General features: G+C 29.0%; 1 protein-coding gene and 1 pseudogene across 1 annotated transcript; both read right to left on the bottom strand.

The window, feature by feature from the left end:
• Positions 1-2479: 2479 nt before the first annotated feature.
• LOC149057935 (uncharacterized) lies at positions 2480-5450 on the bottom strand. The gene is made up of 3 exons (XM_089221514.1): positions 5151-5450; positions 4733-4826; positions 2480-2802 (listed from the first exon to the last, which is right to left on the bottom strand). The coding sequence occupies exons 2-3, from the start codon at positions 4818-4820 to the stop codon at positions 2480-2482; spliced, it is 411 nt and encodes a 136-aa protein (XP_089077640.1). The 5' UTR covers positions 4821-4826; positions 5151-5450.
• A 9045-nt stretch (positions 5451-14495) lies between these two features.
• On the bottom strand, positions 14496-15237 carry LOC149057936 (uncharacterized; annotated as a pseudogene).
• Between the last annotated feature and the right edge of the window lie 3917 nt (positions 15238-19154).

Raw genomic sequence — 19154 nt, forward strand, 5'->3', positions numbered from 1 at the left:
CATATTTCTATATTATATTATAATCTTTCAACAAACTAAACAATCAATTATGTAAGTATGAATTTATTTTATAAAATAAATAATTTGATGTTTATCATAATTTTTGCTTATTTTAGATTCTGAGCGGAGCGATGAATGTATTGATTTTACCATGATGTGTGTTTTTTTTTGTGTATGTCATCACGTTTTGGGGCAGTAAATGTGCTTCGATTTTTGACTTCAGTACCTCGTTTGATCAGAAAGTGAATCTAGTTGGTACTTTGGGGGATCAAAAGTAAAAAATTCTAAATATTTTTCTAAATAATCGGGAGAAACAAACTAAAAATTAATGAAAAAAGGAAAATTGTATATTCAATCCACCATGCAATTTTTAAAAAATTTCGACTTCAGTTGAACTAGTCATAGGCATTTGAAATTTTTGATCATTATTAGTTTTTTTTTAAATTAATATTGATAAAAATTGATTTGTTAGGCAGAAAAGCTTGAAAATTTAATACAAGGTTCTTAACATATCGTTACAATAGCAGTTGAAAAATAAAAGAAATTCATAGCCACAATTTTTTTTTATAAGCATTCAAAGTTTGAATTTTGACAAAATACGTAAAAATCACGAAATATCACAAATTATTTTAAGCTAGAAATTCATAAAAAAATTTCTTTTAAATCTAAGATTTGAAGATTTAATACAAGATTCCTTAAAAGTTTTTCAATCTTTATCACAAATAAAAAGTCCACCGGAATTTTAAATTAAATTTTTATGAGCATTTGAAATTTAAATTTTTACAACTTTGGATTTTCATTTTTAGCGATTTCCTTATTTTGGTGTAATTCTAAAACAAATGACCGCAGATACTTGAAATTTTATCACTGAATGTTTATATAGGCATTTTCTATATTTGATAAAATTTTGAAAATATTTAGATTTGTTTTGAGCTGTTTACTGACATTTTAATTTTTCAACTTTTTTAATTTTTTTATTTCTATAAATATCGATAAAATGTATTTGTTCGGTAGAAAAGCTTGAAAATTGATTGGATGAGCAAATACAATTTTGTTATTTTGGTTAGTTACAGCATAGTACATCTCACCTAGCTAATAACTTAATAAGTATGAATAAATCATTTTTTTTCATACAATAAATTATTTCTATAAATAATTGAATGTATTTTTTTTTAGTTGCATTCAGATAAAAACAAAAAAGCGCAGTATCAAGACCAATTACTTCTATATTTGTACAATTGGTTGATTGTCACATTAATTAGTTAATTGTATGTTTAAATAATTAGGTTAAGTTATTGATAAACTATTTTCCATAATTAGGGGTATGGAGTTTAGTAACCTAAATTTTTTAATATGATAGTATCATTTTTATGCAATATCAAAAGATTTTTATATCATAAAAAATTAACATAATTTCAAAAATAAGTGTAAAAATGAATAATTTTTTAAAACATCCATAGCCCTAAAAATATGTTATAATCTAGAATAGATAATATAAAGTGTGTTCAATGGTCATTTAATTATTATTAATTTATCTAGGGTAGTGGACATGTTAAGTGTGAATATTTTTTATTTGTTCATATTTGTTCATATTTTTTCATTTGAAATTTGTTCATACTCTAGTAAAATTATTGATAACTAATGTGTTTATTGCCTTTGATAATTTAGTATTGAATTAATGTCCATTATTTGGTCTATTCACACACAAGATAGTTTTGATATAAAATGCAAATTTATACATTAAACAAAAAATATATCCCAGAATACCTATATTTATAAAAATATAAATTTTGGGTAGGCACTATATGACAATGGGCTCTGGGCCTATAGCCTCGGCGCCTCGCATCAGATTGGCAATACAGGAAGGTCCGTTACATTAGCACCACCATATTCAAAATTCCAAACAAAAAATATACCAACGATTGTTATTTCATTTGTACACATTTGTAATCCTGATACAAACATTTGTACACCTCCCCAAATGCCCCAAAAACCATTTTTTCCGCGGTGGTGCTAATGTAACGTTACACCAGCACCCCACTTTTTGTACATTGGACTTAGGGACTCCAAAACGGTACCAACGTTTGTTATTTCATTTGTACACATTTGTAATCCTGATACAAACATTTGTACACCTCCCCAAATGCCCCAAAAACCATTTTTTCCGCGGTGGTGCTAATGTAACGTTACACCAGCACCCCACTTTTTGTACATTGGACTTAGAGACTCCAAAACGGTACCAACGATTGTTATTTCATTTGTACATAGGGTTGTCTATATTATTAATTTTAACCAACAATTAATAAATAGTTAACATTCCCTTTTATTTAACTTCATAAGTTAATCAATATAAAATTTATTTAAAATAAAATTTTTTAATAAATTAATAAAACAGTGACATTCTTTCTTAATTACCTATTAATGAAAGTTTGCAATTTGAAAATACATTTATTTTATAAATAATTTTGTACTTAAATTATTATAAAGTATAAACTAAAAATTCTACATCTGTTTTAACTGATGTTTTTGTCGGTTTGGCTTTGAGCTTCGTGTCATCGTATGTTTCCCATTGACCATTTTCTCTTAGTGTGCTAGCTGTGTAATGTCCAATACTAGAACGAAGACCACTTCTCTCTCCACCGAAAAAATTGATTACACCTCTAAGATGGTATATTTCGTTATTTACCTTTAACAACTTTTCAATATCATCTAGTTTTATTAGATTTGATCGTGTAAAGTTTTGTTTTATCAAATCCATTTGTACATGTTCAATGTTTCCGGTACTCGTTGATGCTTCTAATCCTACAAAAAGAAAATTATCATAATTTATTTTATTTTATGGTTAAAATATAATTAATAATATTATTTACCTAAAGGTACATAATTAGTTTCAATTAATATGTGTGTGGTTGGTCTCGACTTCGAATTTCTCAAACATCCACAGTATGTACATTCTTTTTCAAATTTTTTCAAGTTATTTATAATCATTTGAAATTTTTAATCTTTTTTAGTTTTTCTTTTTATAAATGACAATTAAATTTTATTCGTTGGGTAAAAAAGCTTCAAAATTTGATACAAGACTTCTAATATATTGTTTCAATATTAGTTAAAAATATTAAAAATATATAGTCACAATTTTTTTTAATAAGCATTAAAAGTTCGAATTTTGACAAAATACTTAAAAATCACAAAAATTTGCAATTTATTTTGAGTTAGAAATTCATAAAAATTTTTCTTTTTAAATCTAAGGTTTAAAAATTCTATACAAGATACTCCATGAGCTTTTCAACTTTTATCAAAAAAAAAAATTTCTACTGGACAGTAAAATTAAATTTTTATGAGTATTTGAATAACAATATTAGATATTTACTCAATTTTTGTTGTACCGATATTCTTATTTTGTTGTTATATAAAAACCAATAATTGTAGAAACTTGAAATTTACACCAAATATTTATTTCATCAATTCCTATACTTGATAAAATTTTCAAAATATTTCAATAATTTTTAAGTTATTCATAGACATTTGAAATTTTCCATTTTTTTAGTTTTTTATTCTATAAATGTTAATAAAATTTTATTCGTTGGGTCAAAAAACTTTAAAATTCAATATAAGGTTTCCCATAAGTTAATATAATAATTAATAGCAGATGGAAAATATTAAAAATACATAGGCACGATTTTTTTTTTATAACCATTTAAAGTTCAAATTTTGACAAAATTTGTTGAATTGAAAATTTACAAATTCTTTAGTTGTTAAAAATTTATAAAATGTGTAACTTTTATAGCTAAAGATTGAAAATTTGAAACAAGGTTCCACATAACATAATGTATCTAATTTGATTAATTTGGAATTTATTTTATAGGCACCTAAATTTTTTTTTTTTAATAATATAATTAATATATTTATTTTATTTTAAACTATATATTGTATAAAATATCCAAGACTGAAAACTCGTCTCCGATCAGAATTGTTTTTCGTATACAATGATATTATATCATTGAATTCAAATTTAATACCATCCATTACAGTAACCCAATTGTAAATCACTGAACAGCAGAGCGACTTACTTACCCGCTTTGTTTTTATTATATTTAGATTTTTGTATTCACATTAGATATCTCATGCGAATAAAAAATCTATGGTAAAAAAAAATCTGAATCGAATAAAAAATTATTATTGAATACATTTTTTTTTTAATTTTACAAAAAAAGGCGAGTTAAATTAATAAAGCACTGTAAAAAAAAATAAAATCTAAAAAACCTAAAGTGGACTGTCGTAACTCGTAAACCGTCGTACGTTGTCTCGTACGCTTACAAACCACCGCGCGCGAAGGTGCGTGAAGTTAGCGGGATCATGAAAAGCACTAATTCCCGCTATAGTACTACCATTTTTTAGTGCTCAATTAGTGCTCAAAGAATATACAAAAATAAAAATGAGTGCTCTATCCTAACATCGATTATCCACGATTATCCGCGACGGCCGACGACGTAAGCCAATCATCCGACGGCGGTAGGCACGTTGGTTGGTGACGACGTACGAGACAGCGTACGACGGTTTACGAGTTAAGACATGCGCTTTCCTCTCACTTCTTCTTTCTTCTTCTTCTCTATTGGCTTCGGCCTTTAAGACCATGCCGCTATAAACAAATCTTGCCATCTGTCCCTGTCCTCTGCTTTCCTCTCACTACACAATAAAAATAGTTACATACATTGCAAAATAGTGTACTTACTTTGGCTATTTTCGTCAATGATTTCATTCTTGTATTTTATAATCTCTTTATCAATTATCGAGGATGATACCTTTGGTTTTCTTCCCATCTTGATCTAAGTTCAAGAGTATTTAAGAAAATGTATTTTAAATTTAAATAAATTATATTTAATTTAGTAATAATAATTCAAATAAATATCGGTGATGAATTTTACAAGGCATCACAAAAGTAATCATGAAGTATATAAGAAAAAATAATTATCTATACGACTATAAAAAAAGAATAACGTTTAATTCTAAATTATTTTAACAAATTAAAAATAAATATAAATAATAAATAATAATATACAGGACAGGATTACATGTCTGTCACCCGACAGTAAATAATCGTATAATACAGAATAATATCAAAATTATAGATGAAAGTAATTTTTACTTACCTAAATTGTGTATAAAATATCCTGATGAATATATTAAAAGTTTTAAAACATTAGCCACTTCTTCGATTTCGTCAAACAATAAAAATGTATACACACGACAACTTTGCTGTACAAGATGTGACGTTAAAATAACGAGACTTCCTCAGTCCGTTTATAGCTAAACTATAAGCATTTAGAATAAACATATTGGTAGCAATTATCGAACTATATTTGGCTAATAATTAATATTTATATATTTATAGATACTAGCCATATAACCCGACTTTCCTCGGTATTCCCGTTGACGTTTGTAAAATACAATCAAAATAACCCAGCATCGTATAAAATATATAAATAATATCAAATGTGAAAAAAAATAACAAAAATCACAGACTATTCCGACGACGACCAACGCGCGTATCGAACATTCGTATCAGTGAATACCTATGTAATTAAAATGCTAGTTTCGGAAAATCTGATTAGACACAGTAATAACTAATAAGTATCTATATTAAATCAAAATATCATATGAATTGGTTCGGAAGTTTTAGATGTGCCTTAATGGCTTAATGGTTGACCAGTCAGTCAGTCTGGACACGTTCGTGTAAATAAGTGTTTATGTAATATAATATTATAAAAAATATTGTTATCACTGTTGGTACATCGTTATCATTCCGATGTTTTTACATAGCTGGGAGAGTTATTTATTGTGACAAAAAAAAAATTAAAATTGGTCAAGCGAACTTATTGCATCCTCCCCACGTAACTCAATGTTTCCGATGCCAAAAACATGTATGTACTCCAACCCATGACATGAAGACCATAAAACCGCGTCAGTCAATGCGCATCCGTCACCCCTCCATATACCTAGTCATATTGGTCATTCATATAGGTATAAGTGCAGTAGCAGTAACAACAACTTCACTATTTGTTTTAAAATAGTTTTTACGTTATAACGTATTTCATACAAATATTTTTGCACATCTATATCATATATATGTTCATAACAAAAAATACCGTATATTATATTATTATAATATATACCTAGTTATTAGGTACACAATATTACCAAAGCGATGACGCAATGTATTTTCTATGTGTTTCTTTATCCCGTATTCCTTCACGCCAATCAGTAATAGGGATGAAACTATGCTGGGAGAAAATAAGGCAAGCGGCACTCGCGACAATAGATATATAAACTATTTCTAGGTATGCGATTCTCTCGTGGGCGGGAGTATATTTCATAGACAAGTATAATATAGTTAATAATATTATATATTATGTACCAGTACCATACACAGACACACTCTCCGTTTTTTCTTCTCTAAATAATAGGTAATAGATATACATTTGAAATAAAACTAACGTTAATGGATATCACAATTGTAATCACACAACCAAGTACAAGGTCTTATTGATCTTTAAGCCTGACAATTATGGCAAATAGCTATTTGTAAGAGGTGGTACGATTGGACTGGAACTTGTGTGTGTAACAATAATTCATCACTAAAAACCCGGATTATCACCAATTCGGAAACTATAGTGACAACGCCCCATAATATAATTGCACTAAGAACACGTTTCATGACTGAATGAAACTAACAAGCTACAGTCTCAAATTCAAAGATTGTTATAACTTATAAGTCAAATGTCTCATCATGGTATGCAACCTTTATCTTTTTTAATTTATTAATTCACAAAAAGTGGGTTGCTGGTGTAACGTTACATTAGCACCACCGAGGAAAAAATGGTTTTCGGGGCATTTTGGGAGGTGTACAAATGTTTGTATCAGGATTACAAATGTGTACAAATGAAATAACAAACGTTGGTACCGTTTTGGAGTCTCTAAGTCCAATGTACTAAAAGTGGGGTGCTGGTGTAACGTTACATTAACACCACCGCGGAAAAAATGGTTTTTGGGGCATTTGGGGAGGTGTACAAATATTTGTATCAGGATTACAAATGTGTACAAATGAAATAACAAACGTTGGTACCGTTTTGGAGTCCCTAAGTCCAATGTACAAAAAGTGGGGTGCTGGTGTAACGTTACATTAGCACCACCGCGGAAAAAATGGTTTTAGGGGCATTTGGGGAGGTGTACAAATGTTTGTATCAGGATTACAAATGTGTACAAATGAAATAACAATCGTTGGTACCGTTTTGGAGTCTCTAAGTCCAATGTACAAAAAGTGGGGTGCTGGTGTAACGTTACATTAGCACCACCGCGGAAAAAATGGTTTTTGGGGCATTTGGGGAGGTGTACAAATGTTTGTATCAGGATTACAAATGTGTACAAATGAAATAACAATCGTTGGTATATTTTTTGTTTGGAATTTTGAATATGGTGGTGCTAATGTAACGGACCTAATACAGGACTTACTTCCTCGATGCACAAAACATTGTAATATCAGTCTGATGTAGGTTATTTGTGTAATCAAAATAACTTACCTATCCAATTTTGTTTTTAGTATACACAGATTGATTTGTTATTATTTATTTTTATTGAAACGAAAACCTTAAATGATAGGAGCATTGTAAACATGTATCACTAAAAAAAAAAAGAATGTATGAATTTAACTACTTTAGTCTTGGCTCTAAATTCTGAATCCAAGTACATAAATTATACATATTTGTATCTGCATATTTATAAATTATTTCTCTAAATACATAGAAATTGTTGATTTACTTAGTTTTAAAATTAATAAATGATATTTGTTTAATATAATCATTTACTATAGTAATTAGTAATTAAGATCCACCATATTGTTTTAAAAAATATTTATTTTGTAATTTACTAGTCAATCTGATATAGAAATATAAATTATATTAAATAAATACATATGTATTATGTATAATTAATAAATTATACAACATAATGTCTTCTTAACATAAAGCATTGGGTTTTCCAAATTTATATAAATTTAGTTATCTAAGTTACATACCTACATATCAATATGAATCATAATCGATTGAAAGATGAATATGACATGTTTCACATATGTAAAAAAGATAAAGATACCTTTCCTATCTATTTCCTACATTTATATTTATAGTATTATTGGTTTTTCACATTTTATCTATTCTCCATTGAGTTAACAGTTTAACACCTCACAGAGTCACTTTTAAAGTTTTAAATATATTAACTTACTGTTAGATATAATTAAATATTTTATTTCATTAAAAATTATGGGTAAGATGGTCTGAATCATAATTTTATATAATGGGCTATTTATTTTTATTTTCAATCAAAGAAACAAATATTGATTATGATTTTTTAGATGTAATGGAGGTTAGGTAATAATCTTATATCAGTCTTGAAACACTGATAAGAATCTGACGGCCTATCAATTTCTTTATTATCCATGCTTTTATCTACTGATACGTGATAAGACCGTATACCAGGAACTAGTAACCTGCAGTAGGTACTGTATTTTGTAACCATGATGGTAAATATTGTAAAATGTTATTTTTATACTTTATAGCTGATACAGTCGTGCTGCTGCAGATTGCTGGCTAGTCGTTCACTGATAGTCGATGTTTCGGTAGGACACTTTTTTTTTTAATAGTATTGTTTATCTATCTTATTATTATCGATTATGACCGTTATGGGTATTGTTAAATTAAGATAAAATTTCGTTTTGACTTCTGGTTTTTACTGTTGGGTTTATAATATTACCCAGTAGCAGTAAATTTAACGAATATTTAAGCATTAATAAGTCGCAAACGGATTACTCAAATTAAATTCTGTAAACGTTAAAATTATTTTTTTCAGTATGTTTATAGATTTTAGGGGCATGTACCAGTTGCCCCCAAAAAGTACCTTTTTTATACCAATTCCCCTCAAACTACCTAGAGATAAATGCACCAGTTGCCCTCAACTAAATATACCAGTTGCCCTCACATGTTAATATATACACGATTACAATATATAACCCGTAAAATAGGAGAGGTGAATATACAAATAATAAATAAAATATAAAATTATTTATGAAAATAAAGTAAAATAGTATAAAATGATTGAATCAAATTCATATGATTGGAATTACATATAATATTATATTAAATATAATATACTATACAAATATAAGATGGATAAAATGAAAATTTTTTTTAAATAATAATAGCCTGCTTGGTGCAAAGCTGTGGATGAAATTTCCAAACGCTCATTAAAACTAATACGTGAAGAAGTTCAATCAAACGTCGTGGATATACCTAACATTAAACGATGTATAAAGTCCATTCGCAGAAGCATTTATCGTGCGAGAAGAAAAACACTTCTACCACTACCAAAATCTATTTCTGAAGTTCACTCAGCATTAACACTGTTACAATTAAATACTTACAAAGGTATCATTTTATAGTTGTTTTTTATTTTTTTTGACAAATTATCACATTGAGTTTCATAATTTATTTATTATTTGTATATTCACCTCCCCTATTTTACATGCTATATATTGTATTCGTGTATATATTAACATGTGAGGGCAAATGGTACATTCGGTTGGGGGCAACTGGTATATTTGGTTGAGGGCAACTGGTATATTATTGAAATTCCGATAACAGCAGTGGGGGGCAACTGGTCAACACCCGATTTTAGTTATCGAAAATAGGTATTTCCATTTTAAAATCGAAAGTTGATAGTATTTTATAAAATAAGGGAGGAAGTTATAACTATCAAAATTGTAACACAGTGTAAAATAGTAAAATCTAGAAAGTTAAAAAAAAAATTATTTTAAAATTCCTTATACTTCCCGAGATATTAACTGGTTCACGATAAAAAAATCACCCTGTAAACATATAATATAATAGTTTAAGTTATAACATAATAAATAAATATTATTATATGTGGCAGGCACTACACAATCTGGACATTTTTAAATACATATTACTGTTTTTTTTTTTTTTTACATAAATATGTTTAAGGGATGGCTAATTTTTTTCTGACTGATTTCTCGATGCTAAATTTCGTAATACCTTACTTATTTCCATAGAAAAACAAATCAATAATAGTAATAAAAATAAATATCAAAATCAAATAGTAAGCAATTGATTCTCTATAGGTGATAACTGTATGAATTCAATAAAAATGATATGTTTTGAATTAATTTTTAAATTATTTGCAATTGATATTTTTTTTAGAATAAATCATACAAAAAACTCGGTATAACTACCCTAAAAAAAAAAATGTATGGTTAGATTTTCATTGCAAAAGAAGAATATCAAATAAACCGTACTAAAACTTTTTTTATTTTAGTAAGTCTCTACAACTTAAAATTTAAAAAAAACTTAAAAACTCGACTAGCTGAAACGATGACAAGTAATTTGAACGAGTTACTCATTTTGGCTATGTGAGCGTCAGAAAACGACAAATAACTGTGTCATAGTTTGAAAATCATAAAATAATAATACCTAGGTATACAATACAATATACAAATATAGTAAGTGCATTTTATAAGCACCCAGGCACATTAATATTTTCATTCAACATACCTAATTGTATGGCGTAGAAGTATTCCCAAATATTGAAATTTAAGCATGTCGATTTCATTTAGGACAGCATTGGTGGCAAAAAGTAATTATGCTTAAAATATATTATTAATATACACATAATAAAATTATAATATTAAACGTATTAACTTTACAGATAAATTCTGAGCAGCAACTCCGAACAGCATATACCTACCTACAAACGAAGTCGAGTTAGGAAAATGGTTAAAACTATTTTGCGGGTTACCATTCCTACCACCACATGAGGTGTCAAAATATAGACATAAGATACTTATTTTCTAATTGTACCTTTTACGTACGTAGAAGATGATTGTTTATTTTCACTAAAAATTTTGGCTCAAGAGCCATCAGAAAATCCTCGGTAATGCTATAATAACTATACACAGGGTATAAATGGTATAATACCTATGTATAACCTAACCAATTTTCTTATATTTATTGTTAGCACAACAAATGAATCGGAGAGTTTCCATAAAACATAATATAATACTCAGTTTCATAGTCCACATCCATCTATTCATTTATTTTTATCAGTTCTGCAGGATACACAAGAAGAGTCTTGCATAAAAATAAAATCAACATCTAAATGTCGTTTCAATAAAATGGCCTTAGATGACAAATAACATTTAGACCACACAATTAACAAATAAGACAAATATTGACAGAGACGTATTCAGAAATTTGGCGCCCGGGTGCCAATGTTTTTCCGCCCCGCACACAAATGTTTTTTTGACTTTTTCAACCTACCGAGCGCGTTGGAGCTTACTTTCCGGTGACAATATTATATTGTATTCATAAAAATATAATTAAATATTTGTCAAGTACTTGTAACAAATACCAAGGTATTAAATTATTAGATTTTTACAATTTTTCTATATTTAAAAAAAATTTACAATAAATATTAAATGGCAACATTGTACTGAAAAGTTTACGTAATTTTGTTGTTTTTGGGGTCTTTTTGACAATCTATTGTTTGATCAAAATCGTACTGAATCGTGTTCCCAAAAAGGTAAACCATATATAATCGTGCTTTACCGGGGACCAAGGTTCTTAAAAAATTTTACCAAATCGAAAAGGGGTAACGCAAAAGGAAACAGGATATCTGGAAAACAAAATAATATACAATAAATAGGTACTTGCATAAATAATATAAGGTTAAAATAACGTTTCTGCGGCTAAAGCGCAGCACGTGGGGAGAGGTCACCGTGACAAGTCAAAAATGCCATCCCATTACATTCACACGTCTATTATTATTAACGACACGTACGTATTATAGACAGACCGCGGGTATCATCGGGTATAGACGGATTTTAGGTATATTATTGTTATTTTAATTGTATCGGTCTCGTGTAAAGCGATCCAACGTCCCACATCGGCCACATGACGAATCGAATTTATAATGTATAGACTTTTGGTGAAACAAAATAGTAATCTATCTGCAGGGGGTACCGTTTCGGGATAAATGAATAATTCTCGCCCCATTATTCTATTTTTTTTTTATGACATCAAATAGACATCATAAATCGTCGACTGCAAGAAACTGTTCAAAAAGATTAGCGTTTGATTATTATAATATTATGTAATGTATTCAAAATTAATGGTATTTGGTTTCTATTATTATTTACGAACGAAAAAACTTTAAATCCATCGACAAGACGATACATGCTGCATACACGTATAGGTTTGGTAAGGTTATAGGTATACACTGATACAGTACAGGCGCAAACAGTGGAGAGACTGAAGGTTAGGTCGTTATCAAACTCTAATTACTAGGCTTTTCTGCAGGTATTATAAAACTCTAAAAAAATTACGTGAATGTGTAAAATCTTCAATTTATTTTTATTTTTTTGTGGGAGGGGGGGGGGGGGGGTGTAGCTTTATCCCCTATGAAATACAGAACATATTTTAATATTTAATTATCAGCAATAAGTACACAAAATGTTGCTGTAATATTATGTATGGTTTTAAGTAACATTTTTACAGTCCTGTAGTGTCTTCCCTACACTTAAGTTTTTTCCCATCTTTTGATAATAATAATAATAATAATATATGAATAATGTATTTGACGACGTGACCTGTTATTCCACCCCTCCCACCCAAAACAACCCCGTGCGAATGAGAGATGGTAATTGATGAAATCCGATATTAATTCGCAGCTGTCATTCTCGGTACGAGATAAGCCTGGTTGATGGATGCCCGGATAAAGACCCCAGTGTGTTAGAGCTCAGTGCTCGTGTTTGTGTACGTGCGTGCGCCCAGAGTTTTCTACACACACCACAGGGTTTTGAATTACTACCTGTCAACTACTGTAAAGCACTCATCCCTCTTTACGGGCGCGAGACCGATATTATAACGCATGCGATGTTTGACACCTCCAATAACATGACACGACACAACGACGACGATGCGACGACTGTTGTGCGCCAACACCCTGCACGCGCGCTCGTTGGGCTGTTGACAATTATTATTATATTATTCGAAAACCCCTAAACACTATTTATACAGATTAGAGCATACAGGCATAATAATGTATATAATGCGTGATTATTTTTTTCGATTATCGGATCGCGTATTGCTGCACATTTATTATTATATTGTGTATAATTTTTTCCTTTTTAATTTGGAGCAAACGGTATAATAATGACAACAGAATAATCAAATTTCAATGCACGGGCCTGCAGCATTGTGCGTAATGATAATAATATTATTATTGTACAAAAGTTTTACGGTATCCAATGGCTGCTGCTGTATCTAATTGCAGCCACAGTATTCTGTAGGTACTTATAATACAATACAATATAATATGATATTTTAGAATCTGAGTGCTGTGATGAATGTGTTGATTTTACAATGATGTGTTTTTTTTTTTTTTGTGACTGTGTACACGATAAGTTGTCGAAATAATGCTTCGATTTTCAACTTCAGTAGCTTTTCTGGTTAGAAAGTAAATTCAGCTGTGCAGTGAGTTGGAGAGATCAAATTTTGAAATTCCAAGTAGTTTTCAAAGGAACCAGAGAACACAAAAAAAAAAAAATTAAAGAAAAACGGGAATTTTTACCCAAAATCAATTTTTGAGAAAATCGGTTTTAGATATTGGTATAACTCTAAAACAAATTATCATATATAGGTAAGGTTAGGTTTGAATTATTATTATTTAAATTTCAAATTCCTATGCTTGATAAAATTTTCAAAATATTTCAAACGTTTTTAAGTTATTTATTATTTATACCCATTTGAAATTTTCCACTTTTTTATTTTTTATTCCATAAAATAAATATGAATACAATTTTATTCATTGCATTGGTCAAAAATCTTGAAATAACACAATGTTCCCCATAGGTTGATATAATAGTAGTTGGAAAATATTCAAAATACATAGGCACGTTTTTTTTTATACGTTTTTTTCTGATATTTTATGTAAAATATATATTATATAGATTAATAAATACATTATATTACCTATTCAAAAGGTAGCATTCATAAATTTAAAAAAAATTGTGTTTATCTAATCTGTTGACTAACTGAAACAAAGAAAACTCTATTTACATTTCCCTGCACGCTGCAGCCGTTAACTTCCATAAAAATAATTTATATTTTTCTTTGTAATAATAACATATTGGCGTGGCCAATTTGGAGTATAACTATTTTGGCGTAAGACTATTTTGGCGTTAAGTTTTGAACTAATATGACTAGTATGCCAGTAGTTATCTGTGCGATTAATAAAAAACATAATAAATAATAATATAATAATCATGTATAATAATTAATAAAGTAGGTGGAATAAAAAATCAATTGATATAAATGTATTAATAAAAAATTATTAGTAGTTAAGTTCATATAAATAAAAAAATATATAATTTAGTAACAACTTATATTTTGAGCTATTCCCCTTAAAAAACTAAGCATGTTGCGATTGTTGTAATCTTCTACAATTTTATAAATTCTTTTGTCGACATCAATATATTTATTTTTTATTTTTCGGAGGACTATTTCCAGCTTCTAGATGTTGATGAAATGTATCACGTCCTGACTGAACTTTTTTTAAGTTGGTAATAAATGTCCACAATGTTGGATGTTGTACACCCATTTGTAGATTCAGTCGTCTATTGGCTGCTTCAGTGTGGTTATTTGTCCTGTCTTCTTTATTTAATACCCGTTCATGAATATTCCACAATCCAGATGGAAATCGAGCAGGGCGTCGCCGATTTCTTATCCGATATTTTATATTTCTTACCAACATAGTATTCTTTGAACCAATCTAAAAGAGGCAACACCTCTGGAGGTATCTGTTCAGTTAGTGCCTTTATTGCTGTGTCTAAATCATCAATTTTAACAAATGCCAATGCTAAAACCATTTTTACCCCTATGGAAAAATCTGCATCATTTCTGTACTTAGACATTAAATCTAATTCACACATCTTCAACCTAAAGTTTTTTGATAGGTGAAATAGGCAACCAAATATTTTAACCCCAGGAAATATATTTTGAAAAGCTTTAATAGCCGCTTGTTCGAAGTCGCATGCTATTGAAATCAGTTTTAACCCGGGTTTTATGTTTATAATTATTTGTAATAACTGTTCATATTATCTTTGTTTTTTTTTTTGTCCGGTAAAAGCGCATAAAGCAAAGGATGTACACCGACGTGTATCATATATTTTGCCAATATTACATAAACTCGAGAAAAAAGTGATGGCGCCACTTTGAAAGTACCATCTGCATACCAACTAGTAGATTCAGCTAATATTTCTAAGCTCTGATAACGACCAAATATTAAAATCCTATTTTCACCTGGTCCGCTGTAATGTAGTAAAAATTGTTCTACAATACCCTCTGATGGCGAATAAGTTTTAAATTCATCAGGTATCACAAGAAGTGTCATCAAGTCTTTTGGTGCATCTGGGGCTGCTTGTATTTCACGACGTATTCTCCTGATTTCTTTTTTTATGGCTCCGTCTGCTGCTAACGCTCCCTTAAAAATATAGACCTAGGCAACATAATGTAGTTGTAAATTTTCTTATTTTGTTTATTGTTCATAGTTCGTTAATATTATGTCGCAACCGCGGAGATAACACATGCGGATGCGACGTCTTCTTAACTTTATATTATCATTAAACGATTAAACCCAATCAACGGTCACAAATTGACGGTCATAATAAATAAATTGTACACTATGTATACAGTATAGTATACAATATGTCAATAGATATGCAGTAGAACGTAGATAATCCGCACGCCAATTATCTGACCAAAAATAAAAATTATGTACCTTAGCTGCTTGTGAAATCCCACTGGTAAATTCATTTATTACGCTCGACGTTGGTTCTAAAATATTTTTAGCTCGTTGTTTCATATTTGTAATTGCCGCATTTGCTTCAATCAAAGATGCCTAGCTCTGAATCATGGGAATGATCATTTAGAATCTTTAATCTCTAAACACTTATAATATTTTCCATATTATTATTTTAATAATTATTAATTAAAACATATATACATATTATATTTTTTGAATAGAAAAAATATTTTTACCTTAGACGTTTCAGTTTATGTATGAATGCGACAAGGACAATCATTTTTGTATCAGCATCTCCAAAATTGTTTTGTTTTATTAAAATTATACGCATCAAATGTGTACATAATATATCCATCATGGGTGTATATTTCACGACCGCGAATGCTCTTTACTTGGGCCATTGTCAATTACAACTGATTAGTAAATATTAAATTTTACGACAACCGATTACTGATAACTGATTACCCTCAACATATCCGCACAGTCACACAGACGACAAATATATAGTCACATCAGTCTGCTTTTGTAGTCTACATAGTAAATATATTTATATAATAGTAAATATTTTATCACGCCAAAACCTAACACCAAAAATTAATAGTCTTACGCCAGAATGGTTTACGCCAAAGTGGCCACGCCAAAATGTTCGGTTAGGTTCGCATTATAAATACTATATTTTAACCACGTTTAGTAAAAGCGAAATGTCCATTTGTAGAACAAAAGTCGATTAATTAAACCGTTTTAATAATAGGTGGTGTAGAAGAAAAGTTTCTAATTTGTTAATTCAGCACCACGGTTGCTTCATTATACCGTGACGACAAGACGATTAGATGGTAGGGATTTTGGGACATCTCCAACCGTGCACGCACAATGCCTAAGAGATCCCGGGATTTCAACTGTAACGTAATAAAATGATCATTACGTCTGTAATGTTAGAGCTGTTTGTATCACATGTCTTGGTATACCTAATTAAAAAAAAAAGAATAAAAACAGCAATGTAAAAATAATCGTCGTGGGTTTATAAGTCGCACAACAACCGACATCATAATATGTTATTATAATATGTACCTACATACTAGCTGAACACACGGATTAATAATACTATGAGCTATAATACCCAATAGGCAATAGTATAATGTTATTATAATATGATAATATAATGTTATGTAAAATATACGTATAATTATACAATACATATTGTGTTCCTGGCCCCGTATTGTTTTTTTTACCTCTTGCTCTTTGTCATCGAGTCCCGGCAATAGCACGGCGCAGTAAGTTAGCTGGATGATTAATGGTAATTATTATAATCATAATTTCATGCGATGCGTGTAGATATATTTTTTATTTTTACTTTTTTATAATCATTACACACGCAAACCCGCAGTGCCAAGCGATAATTATTAAAATTTACGTCGTTAAACTCATCGTCTCGTCGTCATCATCGGCATATTAAAATATATTATTATCAAATGATTATGCCGTGAGACGTTTTTTTCCTGTCCCGGAGTTTAAAATTTGTACGTAAAAAGCTCGTCAAGCTATTTATTATTATGAAAAGATGCGCACTGCTTCGGTTAAATCGGCGATTTGATGAATATCGTAATTATAGTAGGAGAGGGGGTGCGCCAACTTTGCGCCAACTTTGCATTAACTTTTTTTGACACCTTCTTTGACAAACCAATAATAAATTTAAGTGTTCAAGTACTCAATTAGTTTATATTATAAATATTTTATATTTTTTAATGTGTTTAAAAAAAATGTATTGTGCTTTTTTGTCACGTGGAATATTTCAAGAAATATTCGATGTGATCCAACAATATTATAATTATTGACTAACCCTAACCTAACCTAACCAAAAAAAAAAAAAATAATAATAATAATAACAAAAATAATAATATTATCATTAGTAAAATAGATATATTTTGTCATGATATTATTTAATATAATTTATAAGAATGATTTCATAGACTTAAATACTAAAAACCTTATGCATTAGTTAGACCTATTCTTGAACATGGTTCAGTTCTTTGGAATAATGGAATCCTAGTAAAACTACAGTCTGTTATGATCTGGAAAGGGTTTAATGGAAATAGTTGAAGTTCACAAGCTGCCTATAAAATATTGATTGATTTCTTCAAAAATATTCTTCTATTTGGTCCATTTAAACTTACCATCTTTAGCTGATTGTAGGATGTAGCTAACTTAACGAAAAATTGAATTTCCTACTTAACTATATCAACTTATACCATTAATGTTCACTTTCAATTCACACATATTATTCTATTCCATTCTAAATTCCAATGTCTCATTCTAACTTACTTTGCTACCATCAACCAATCCCCCAATATATGCAGATTGGAAGGATGATGATGACAGAAAATTTAACCTCATTTGGACCTATTCTCTTTTTTATCCATTTATCAAGTATTTATTATTTATTTAATTGGTTCAGTAAATCTACAATTTAAATATGACGTATTTACTCTTTTATTTGTATAAGTTCTTTATATTTTCTACTCCAAAACCTGCATTGTATTTATTAAATAATAAAATAATGACTCGAAAAAAGCAACTCCTGGCATACAGAGTATTTTTAAACAATTCTAATCTTAATTTATAACCCTTATGCTAGCTTTAGTATATTTTTTTTACAAACTGGTAGTATATGAATACACATTTTTCGATACATTTCAAAATTTTTTGAGAATTTGGTCTGCGCGTGTGCAGTAAAAACTTTTTTTTTAAATAGCAACAACTACTTTTAACACCATATTCGGATAGGCCTATTTTTTTGAAGTAATTTTCATGTATCAACTATGGCTCTAAGTTCAATATTGACAGAATAAGAGCCATGCCAATTTTATTAAATAATACATTTTTTTAATTATTTTTAAACATTTATAATTGATTCTTATTGGTTACTTTTTGAATATGTGTACGATTTTTTTTTTTAGAAATCTTATAAACAAGACTAACATAATGTGGATACAAAATTATTTATTAGAAATCCTGTACCAGTTGTACCTAGTCGATTTTTAATAAAAACTTTGTATCCACATTATGTTAGTCTTGTTTATAAGATTTCTAAAAAAAAAAATCGTACACATATTCAAAAAGTAACCAATAAGAATCAATTATAAATGTTTAAAAATTATTAAAAAAATGTATTATTTAATAAAATTGGCATGGCTCTTATTCTGTCAATATTGAACTTAGAGCCATAGTTG

The sequence above is a fragment of the Diuraphis noxia genome, unplaced genomic scaffold, assembly GCF_037042655.1.
Source record: "Diuraphis noxia isolate RWA-SAM2 unplaced genomic scaffold, SU_Dnox_SAM2 contig0002, whole genome shotgun sequence".
Classification (NCBI taxonomy): Eukaryota; Metazoa; Arthropoda; class Insecta; order Hemiptera; family Aphididae; genus Diuraphis; species Diuraphis noxia.

Bases quoted from the DNA above. Each gene is read 5' to 3' on its own strand.
- LOC149057935 (XM_089221514.1), bottom strand. From the start codon at position 4,820: ATGGGAAGAAAACCAAAGGTATCATCCTCGATAATTGATAAAGAGATT. The intron at 2,803-4,732 runs GTAAGTACACTA...TTCTTTTTGTAG, and splicing joins CATTGACGAAAATAGCCAAA to GATTAGAAGCATCAACGAGT.